Raw genomic sequence first — 10,381 nt, 5'->3', positions numbered from 1 at the left:
GATATGTTCATGTTACTAATCAGAACAAGGAATTTGTATATGAACCAAAACACATATTGCAGTCTTAAACACACCCAGTGGCGTTTCTACATTAGGGGCACGTGGGGCACTGCCCCACTAGATCCAGATGGCACTGTTGTGCAGAAAGCTCAATACATCTGTGCTTTGTGGCAAAATATATCTTATTTTATTTTTATATAAAAATGTGACAGATCCATGGCATCTTTGCAGTGGTCGTCTTATGCTCAATTCTTCCTGTTTTACATCTGTCTAATATATTCACATACCTGAACACATGAATGCATATACACTTAACCAACTGAATTCACCCATCATGTCTGCAGTCTTTAGGAAAACACAGACCTGACTGAATATTCAGGAGGTCTTCCTCACCTTTTATGTATTTCTCTCTGTAGAATGTTCTGTCAATCAGAGACTCGCCTCGCTCTAAAGACTTACCCAGCATGACCTTCAACCAAAGCTTCTCTTTTAAGGCTGTGAAGGAATCTGTCTCTGGAGTGCAGCTGGAAGAGAAACTGGATGAAATATTCAGGCAGGAAGTAATCAGGATATCTGCATCAGGTGGATACAAATGTAGAATTGACTCAATGATGAATTACTTATTTCAAAGTTTTAGAAGACAAGGATCCCACATTTGATGCTTCATTTTGATGTTTTATTTTTCTGTATCTCTCAACAGGGGCGAATATCCAGATCATTCAGTCTTTAGAACGTGAGTCTCTCACACGCACACGCACACGCACACACACAGTATTGTTATCATTAGTTGTTACACTGATCCGTATTGTAGCCCCCTGGTTCCTATTTTATTGAAGCCATCTGATGAAATATGTTTTTGTTTTTCATTTCATGTGTCTGTATTAGCATTTACCCAATGAGTTTAAACTGCATTTGAAATTTGATCTCAGTTTGGGTTGAAACATTAGGCACATCAGTGTGAACAGAACACCCAAAACACCCGAAGATGAAGTATAGAAACTATACGGGCTTAGTCAGTGTGTGAAAATAAGTGTGTGAGTCTGGTCTTCAGATCCTGGGTGAATGAGTGTCTCTCTGTGTTGGGATCCCAGAAGCTGATCCTGAGCTCCCAGTCAGAAGAACAGCCAGTAGAAGGAAGCGGTCACCGATGAGTAAGTCATTACTGACTAAAGCCTGTAAGCCTTTACATCAGGGGTCTAGCACAGAAATAATAGTTTCACTCTATCTAATGAGTCAGGTCTCAACTATTTGCTCTTACGGAGACGAAGACAGTACATAGCCAGGGTAGTGATAGTTCCATCACATGTCTTTTACAATTGTAGACTACCTTGAAGAAAAAGGTTCTCTCCATATCATGTGCAATTTTCATGCTGTTTAAGTTTGTGTCAGACTGAAAACAAAAGATCACTTGTGTTGTCCTGTACATAAAAGAGGCACAACTAACCTTTTTTCCCCACAATGCTCAGAGAATGAGTAGCACTGCCACCAAAGATTAGTACAAGAAGAAAAATAAGGAAAAATGAAAAAGACTAAAGAAAAAGGAGATATGATGGAGTCTGAGCCTTTGCTCAAAGACATCACAGAAAAGCATGAGCAAATTAAGGTAAGCTGAGTTTAATCATATTTGCCATAACATATTTCCTATATTATAGTTTAATGAGATATCATGAACCATTTCAACAAAGGCTTGGTGATTTATACTAGTAGTAATACAAAAGCCTGTGTAATGGCTATTGTAATTCTTTTCATCTAATAGTCAACGGATCTTTATACCATCAGTTATTGTCGACCCTGCTCTTTGAATTGAAGATGTTTTGTTACATTGCATGTATTTTGTGGCATTGCAACTGTAATTTACATCATGCATTTTCAGCCTGTTGGGAAGAATAAAGCTCTATGCTACAATCATGAGCATGCTTCTGTCAGAGTGCACGTTATTTAGGCCTCTTGTTAAATGTCAAACATTTCCTTTTACTGTCTTATAGCCTCTAGTGAGATGTATTTCCATGTTGCTTAATAAACAATTGTATTGTATATAAACTGTTGTCAGTGTGGACTTCCATGAACTTTGTATTGGGTTTCATTCATTCTATTGGCTTTAGGTTCCTAGCACAACACTGATTTTGGCTGTCTGCGCTTCTTGCATTGGAGGGACATTTCAGTATGGCTATAACATATCCATTGTAAATGCACCCACTAAGGTAAGTAAGTGCATGTTTTTGGCTGTAATTTTCACTGAGACCACTTGACAATCTCCGAACGTTTTGATTCCACCCAAGTGGCACTCTGAGATTCTTTTGAATGAAGAGTGCATTACAAATAAAATAAATTATTATTATTATTATTATTAAGTCTTAGAACATATTCAACTGTTTAGCCACTGTTTCAATTTCCCATCTTTGGGAAGTTCAGGCACCCTATACCTTCACTAATGCGCATCCAATCAGGAGGGCCAACATTCCTTTGGGTCATTCATACAATCTTAACGGCCACAGTGCATTACCCCACTCAGCCGTGAACCTGACCAATAGCTATGCAGACAGAGCACATCTTTAACCACCGAAATGGCCTCTATTCGAAACTGTCACGTGAAGAAGGCCTGCTTGAGGTCAGACTTTGCTTAGTCACAGCAAAGTGGTGTGTGACCCACAACTTTGCAAAGACTATAGAGCAATTCATTGTCTGATGTATGGTGTTCTCTTGTCCACACACCAAACTCTCTTTCTCTCCCTTGCATCTCAGCATGTGATGACATTTATCAACCAAACATGGACGGAAAGATACAACACTGAGATATCAGAACAGCTGCTCACCTTCCTGTGGTCCATCATAGTGTCTATTTTCACTATCGGTGGACTTGTCGGTTCACTTGTCGGTGGAACACTGGCGATCAAGTATGGAAGGTTGGTATTGCACAGTAACGTAACATTCCATAATCACCTTGATGAGAACATACAGTCTGGAGGACAAATGGGGAAGCAAGTAAAGGACATAGGTGCTGTAATCCAATGAAATTTGAATTTAAATTATAGGGGCACATAGAGTTCTACACAGAGTTATAGAGTACTGGGGATGTGGCACCGTCATATCGTGTTCTGTTTACAACAGGCTGTATATTCCTAGAGGTGAAGCCAACTAGCTAACATGCTTCATTTTCATTCAATCCATTTGGTAGTTGTAAATGAATGACAGAGAATTCTAACTAGCTGTTCACTTTGACATCAGGTATAGCCTAGAAAGTGTACACAAGGGTGATATATGTTTTTAACCATGCTATTGCATTCAAAATCAACCTGTCCACAGAAAACACATTGGCTGGTGAATTAATTTGAAATGTAATCTAATAATCAGTGGTAAATTAGCTAACTAGTGCTTGTGTTTATACTGATTCTGATCATCTCTTCTTTTCTGTTATTGTTTTGTTATAGGAAAGGGACACTGATGATGAACAACATCTTTGCTTTGCTTGCAGCTTTTTTCATGGGAATAAGCCATCCCACAGGGTTGTATGAATTGCTTATCATTGGACGTTTTCTAACTGGCATAAATGCAGGTACATATTCTGACAAATACAAAAAAAAATGTAAACACTCTAGAAACTGTTCAAAAACTCTAAAGGAAAAGTTTTGTTAATACTCCCAGTAATGGGATTTCCTATACTCGTGAATTCATTTATTTCTTCTTTTCCTCTGATGCCCAGGCATAGGTTCATGTGTGCAGTCCCTCTACCTTGGTGAGATTGCCCCTCGGGCACTGCGTGGCGCTATGGCCATGGGCACATCCATATTCATCACAGGGGGCATTTTCACAGGACAGGTGGTTGGACTGCAGTAAGTAAGGCCTAAGGAGTTCACTTTACTTCAATTTGGTAGTGCAGAGGCGGTCACATTCAATTGAATAATTCTGCCAGTTTGATTTTTTTGTTCAAATAATAATAATGCTCGCAGGCGATGAGCTATATAACAAGGCAAAACGTCTGTCTGACCACTACAACAGGGACATAGCAATAACGTTTCCTGCACAAATCCTATCATTCAGGGCCTGTTTTAGAGCAGAGATTGCTCAGCAGTCCCCAGTCTCCCAATTTGCCAAGATGCTGATTGTGGATTATCACTCCGTAACATCCACCTTTGGTGAGGTATGCACAGCCCTGATATTGTTTCTGACATTACCTGTGACAGTGGCAACAGCGGAGAGATCCTTTTCCAAATTGAAACTCATTATGACCTACCTGAGGGGCAACATGGAGCAGGAAAGGCTGAATGGGCTGGCTATCCTGTCCATTGAAAAAGTAAATCATGCATCACCACTTTTATGTTTGAAAGGCATCGTTCGGCTTGCAGGTGTGCTGTGCCTCTGGCTGTGCTCAGTCAGCTTGTCGGTCTTGACGTTCAGATTTTGCGCCTAAACCCGCTATATTGTATCGTCTCATCACATAATCAAATAGAGACTTGACATTGGACAACAACATACATATTACCAAGCAATCATGATTGCATATCTGTATATGGCAAAAATACCAAAGAAAATAAGAAATTATTAATTTAATTGAATAGTTTTTTTAATAGTTTCTATAGTTGATGTAGGATAAGCATTTAATTATGTTATATATTGCCACTGACTATTTTCTCCCAAAAATAATAAAACCATGACGGAGATAGATTTGCCCTTTTCAAGGGTATATATAGCATAAGGTACTCCACTTAATGTAATACAAGTTAATCTTTGAACACAGCCTACATTTACGCCCCTGCCTTTGTCCATTCCACCATGAGAAATACCTTACGCATGCATGACCAGGCAACTGTTGCTATCGGTTCTTAATCTATCCCACTAACATCAGCTGACTCTGTTGCAGTGAGTTGTTGGGTGGAGAGGGATACTGGCCCATCTTGTTATCCACCACCTTCATCCCAGCGGTAGTGCAGCTCCTCGTTTTGCCCTGGTTTCCAGAAAGCCCCCGCTACCTACTGATTGACAAAGGGGACGAGCGTGCATGTGACGAGGGTAAGTGACGGCTAAATAAAAAATGATATGCAGGGCCTATAAATATTCCTATTTATTTAAACAGCTTAGGCTCTGTGACACATTGTTTGTTGTGGCATGCATGCAACCCAGCACATCTATCTTACACTTTTATTATACGGCTCTTCAGAATGTTCCAAAAAGTTCCGTTGATTTGAATGGGCCACCCCAAGGTTAAAAGGTCGGATATTTCATTCCCTATCCTAGAGAATGAAGAAAAAAATGCTGCATTTTAATACAAAACATTTCACATCCTGAAGACACAATCAAACTGCTAAACTGTAAAAAGCCATCATTGACTAATTAAGGTTGAACATGATTTTTAAACATCTGAAAATGTTCTCAAATCCTGAAATGATGCCCATATCTAGGGAATAATAAAAAAATGTAAACCCTGTGAGCTGAGGAATGTCTGCCATGTCTTGTGTTTCATAACAGCACTGAAACAGCTTCATGGTGCAGATAAATACCACGGGGAGAAGGCAGACATAGAGAAGGAGAGACTTGATGCTGTTGGAGTCAAACCTAAGAAACCCTGGGAACTGTTCACGGATCAGAGTCTCCGCTGGCAGCTCTACACAATCATTGTCCTAAACGCTTTCCAACAGCTCAATGGAATCAATGCAGTATGACTCACAGCAATTATACTTTATTATATAACCAAAAGTTCAAGATAATATGGTGGTGAGACATCATTCACATCACTGTGTATTCACACAGTATAATAAGAATTATGATTAATGATTAATAAAATGTCACGGTAATAATCCATACATGACTGCTATCATAATATTAGAAGCCATGACAACCGGTGACATGTTCTTTACACGTGATATACTATTGGAAATGAACAATCTTCTGATGGTATATGGCTTCTGTCAACACAAGATGTTACATGACATTGACTTCAAGAAAATGTGTTGATTTTGATATATTGACAGATTGAAAACTGTTAATATTCAAAATGGGGGTGAAATTATTACTGTGTCTTAATCTCTAAATTGGAAACCACTGGTGTAAATGATGAATGATAATGTCTCACCACTGTTTAAGAAGTTTGGGATGCAGCCTCTTCTTTAATGAAATTAACTCGTTGTGATTTCATGTTCCAGATCTATTTCTATGCAGATTATGTGTTCTCCCAATCAGGAATTCCAGAAAACAAGATCCCTTATGTGACACTTGGCGCCGGAATATGTGAACTTGTTACGGCTCTTTCCTGTGTGAGTCCACTTGATTACACATTTTACCTGGTTCACTATTATGCTGTGAAGAGAGGAAAAGGGCGAGAGAGATATCAGTAATCACAACTAACTTGAAAATTCTACGTTAGTTATGTTGACAGATTTGTTGTGTAGTTTTAAGTGACACAGCATCTCTGACATTAACTTCTGAATAAAAGAGAAGTAACAAAAATGATTATGGGAGGATGAGTGGTGAGTTGTGGTAACCTGGTTAGATGGGGAGGCTAGTTTCAGTAGGCAAGCCCCCCCACTTACGGGCTTCATTGCCAGAGGGGACACAGGTTCAAGTCTGGCCTGATGTCATTTCCCAATCCTCTCCCCACCTCTTCTCCGCCTCACTTCCTGTCATAACTTCACTGTCCTATCCAAATAAAGGCATAAAAAGCCCCCCAAAAATCAAGTGATATGTCTGCAATTAAAAAGACCGGAGGCCTCTCTCCAGAGAGGGGGGGGGGGGGGGGGGGGGGGGGGGGGGGGGGCAGGGATTTGTCAGAGGTTCTGCGCTGGAGGGAGACAGGCATGAGCCAGGTCTGTCAACAGGAATGTCATGCGAGTTGTGTGTCTTCCAGGGCCTGCTGATCGAATCTCTGGGAAGGAGAGCACTTATCATCGGGGGATACTCACTGATGGCCTTCTGGTGCTTCTGTCTCACTGTGGCTCTTACCTTCCAGGTGAATGATTTAAAGCATCTCGCATGACTGGTGAAAGTATGGATACCCTAACTACATTAGCTGTATTGGTGAGACCTACAGTATACTGCATCCTTGTTATTAGTGATGATGCACGATTTTGCAGTCATCCAGTGCTGTGTGTGTGTGTGTGTGTGTGTGTGTGTGTGTGTGTGTCTGGCAAACCCTGAGTAATGGGATCTTAAATGCTGGATCATTCCTTTCTCTCCTCAGGAGGCCAGCCCATGGGTGCCGTATCTCAGTATGATCTGTGTCTTCGCTTTCATCCTCAGCTTTGGCTTGGGACCAGGTGCAGTCATGCGCTAAAATACAGCAAAACATTCTTTGTGCCCATTTTTCAGTTAGTTCAATATATGTGAATATACGGTCAAAGTGTCAACGCCCAGTCTAAATGCAATGACACAAATGTTAATGCTGCAGTGTCTCTGTTTTAGGTGGAGTCACCAACATTTTAACCACTGAACTGTTTACCCAAACTGCACGTCCTGCCGCATATATGATTGGACTGTCTGTCAACTGGCTTAGCTTCTTCATCATTGGAATGGCTTTCCCATTTATTGTGGTAGGTGCAAGCAGTAGCGTATTTCTTTTCCAATGCTGTGGTGTCTGTATTTGGCCTTCATGGTGTCTGTATTTGGCCTAAACTGAGAGAGAGAGAGAGTTATGTTACAGTTATTGTCAGTATGATCAGTCATGCTGATACTCATGTAACAGCACCACCTCACATGTGATCCAGCATTCATACACTAGTATAAAGGACCCCGAAGATATATTTCTCAAAATATTTCTGTTGAGAAAACAGCTTGTGAGTTCTTGGCTAATCATTAATAGTTCGTGTTTAATTGATTTAAGGATTTCCATTACATTATAAGGGTCTTCTTTCCTCTTTCTATTTGTCCACCAAATAGCAAATAGGCTTCTATGCTTTTCTTTTCAGAATGGGCTCAAGCAATACTGCTTCCTGGTGTTCTTGGTCGTCTGTGTTATGGTGGCTATCTACATATTCCTTGTAGTTCCGGAAACCAAGAACAAAACTTTCCTGGAGATTCATGCTGCATTCCAGCACAAGGATAGGAAGAGGGTGAATGGTTCAGAAGGGATCGGAGCAACACTATGGTCAACCTCTTTGTAAACATGGGAATTGCAGTACTCATTACAACCTATATAATCAATGTGTTCATTCATGTAAATACTCAGATCAATGTGTTTGATCACAAGAGTAAAATAACTATTTACAATTTACACTACATTTTACATAAACTTGAACTTTAAATAAACTTCAGTGAATCAATGAACACATCATATGTAGTATTTTATGCAGTAAAAGGCATTCACTTTTTTGTTGTATTTTTTGGGAGAGGGAGGGAAAAGGTGACATTTAATTTTTTTGAAGTGACGAATAAAATGAAAAGAGAGCGAGAGAGCGCTTCTGTCCATCACGGCAGTCTCTTCAACACTAACAGAGGGCTGTGCCGTTTAATTCCGCTTTTTTGCACTGGCACTGCCTAACACATCCCTTACATTTGCAGGAGATACAGTAAGTTCATAGCTGGACTGGCCTGCATCTGGTAGGCATGTCCAGAAGGGTTCATAGTACCCCTCAGATGTTTCTGACCAGCCCCATCTACACTGTGCAGAGAGTTCTGGTGTGGACACCAGCATCTGACCCCACACATGACCTCCTTGGTATACAAGCGTCTTTGAGTATCTAGAAAAGCGCTATATAAAAATAAAGTATTATCATTATTATACTGCTCTCTTAGGGTTCACGTTCTTCATGCTCATTCTCTCCATTCACACATGTAAAGATAAAAAAAATATAGAGAGGAAACTTCACGTTTTACATTTGACACTTTGCAAAAATGGAAGAAAAGCTTTCACAGCATGACATTTCCAGCTATACTGCCAAAAGACACCAGTTAGTGTGTTGGCAAGCTTCTATCAGTGTCAACTGGGCTGTTGGTGGTGTTTGCAAGGTTTTTGCATTCCTTTTAGGTAGTGAGCGTGCTAGTTTTGGAACAGAACTCCTTATTGCTTAAGTTAATTATGTGTGATGTGTCTTTAGTTAAGGTTTTCTTTTTTCTAAAAGAACCCTGCAGCTTTCCTGAAATGTGAGCTGCGTTGTCTGAGGTCCTAATAAAATACAGCTTTTGTGCCCCTATCACATTTGTCCTCTGGGTTTCTGACTACCACAAAAACAATTATTATTATTATTATTATTATTATTATTATTATTATTATTAAGGAATATCTAAAACATTGGGCTGTGTAGATTCTGTTTAATAAAATATTCTATCTATGTTAAATACATACATTTACCTCTTCATAACATTTAAACTAATTAAAGACAACAGTAATTCATTGAAGAGCACACTATTACTGCTCACACAACATCATATACAAATAAACAAAACAGTGTGAGTTCTGTTGAAGCTAGTCTATATTGTAGCTTTGTAAAGATGCTATGTCATGTTCTCATGTTCTGGGATTTGAATATGACCAATCATGGAGTGGAGTTTTGAGTAGGGTTGGGTACCGAGAACCGGTACCAATATGGAACCGGTTCCAATACAACCGGTACCTACCCGGACCGAAATGCAACGCAGATTTCGGTGCTTCATTTCGGTGCCTGAGCCAATTGAAAACGGTTGCTAGGCAGATTCCGCGGGGCACATGTAAAACTGCCCCAGCTCCCAATGTAAACGGTGTCCTGTGTCGCTCACGCTCATTGGTGTTTTCATAGCAACAGTCTTATGACAGTGAAGAGCATGCAGCATTTCACAGAGCAAGCACAAACAGAACTAGCCATCAACCTTTTAACAGAGAAAATACCGAAAGCTAAACGGTCAAAAGTGTGGCTGTATTTCGCACAAAAATATTCAAACATCGCGACTTGCAGCAAATGCAACAAAACAATTGCGTGAAAAGAGGGGCGAGAAGGCAAGAGTCAACGGCAGATCAGCAACCGAAGACTGAAAAATATACTGAGATGACAGCTAAACTACCTACGGTAGTCTCTTAAAGGGGCAGTACACATTTTCTCGTACTCAGTGTGTTCAAGTAACAAGATTAACTATAAACAAGATAGAAAAGATAGGTATAAACAAATCATAAAATGGTGAAATTTCATGAAATAGATGCAAACAAAATAATACATTTTTGACTCCAAACTCCAAAAGAAGTTTGAAGCTGTTTTTTGTATTTATTTATATTTATTTAAGTATACTATAAACTGTTGTTTACAGTTAATATAATGTTCATAGTTTGAAGTTAAAAAGTTTGAAGCTGTAGTTTGAATCCAAGTGTTTTGTATGTATTTATATTTATAATATACTTTAAACAGTTAATATATTGTTCAATTTGAAAAAAAAAAATTGCCTTGGCAATTAAAAAAGCCTTTCTTAAATGTCGTCAATCGTCATT

At 39.5% G+C, this 10,381-nt stretch overlaps 1 protein-coding gene and 1 long non-coding RNA gene across 2 annotated transcripts; both read left to right on the top strand.

Annotated features, from left to right (window-relative positions):
* Positions 1-430: 430 nt before the first annotated feature.
* LOC116220996 lies at positions 431-1,527 on the top strand. The gene is made up of 3 exons (XR_004163958.2): positions 431-582; positions 701-733; positions 1,092-1,527. It is a non-coding gene; the product is annotated as an uncharacterized LOC116220996 (long non-coding RNA).
* Positions 1,528-1,546: 19 nt separating this feature from the next.
* On the top strand, positions 1,547-8,510 carry LOC105889911 (solute carrier family 2, facilitated glucose transporter member 11-like). The gene is made up of 12 exons (XM_042708170.1): positions 1,547-1,603; positions 2,103-2,201; positions 2,743-2,903; positions 3,429-3,553; positions 3,701-3,830; positions 4,859-5,007; positions 5,464-5,651; positions 6,138-6,248; positions 6,839-6,940; positions 7,172-7,247; positions 7,393-7,520; positions 7,896-8,510. The coding sequence occupies exons 1-12, from the start codon at positions 1,547-1,549 to the stop codon at positions 8,088-8,090; spliced, it is 1,521 nt and encodes a 506-aa protein (XP_042564104.1). The 3' UTR covers positions 8,091-8,510.
* Positions 8,511-10,381: the final 1,871 nt, after the last annotated feature.

The sequence above is a fragment of the Clupea harengus genome, chromosome 7 (genome assembly GCF_900700415.2).
Source record: "Clupea harengus chromosome 7, Ch_v2.0.2, whole genome shotgun sequence".
NCBI classification, from domain to species: domain Eukaryota; kingdom Metazoa; phylum Chordata; class Actinopteri; order Clupeiformes; family Clupeidae; genus Clupea; species Clupea harengus.
This window is presented reverse-complemented; position numbering and strand designations above follow the sequence as displayed.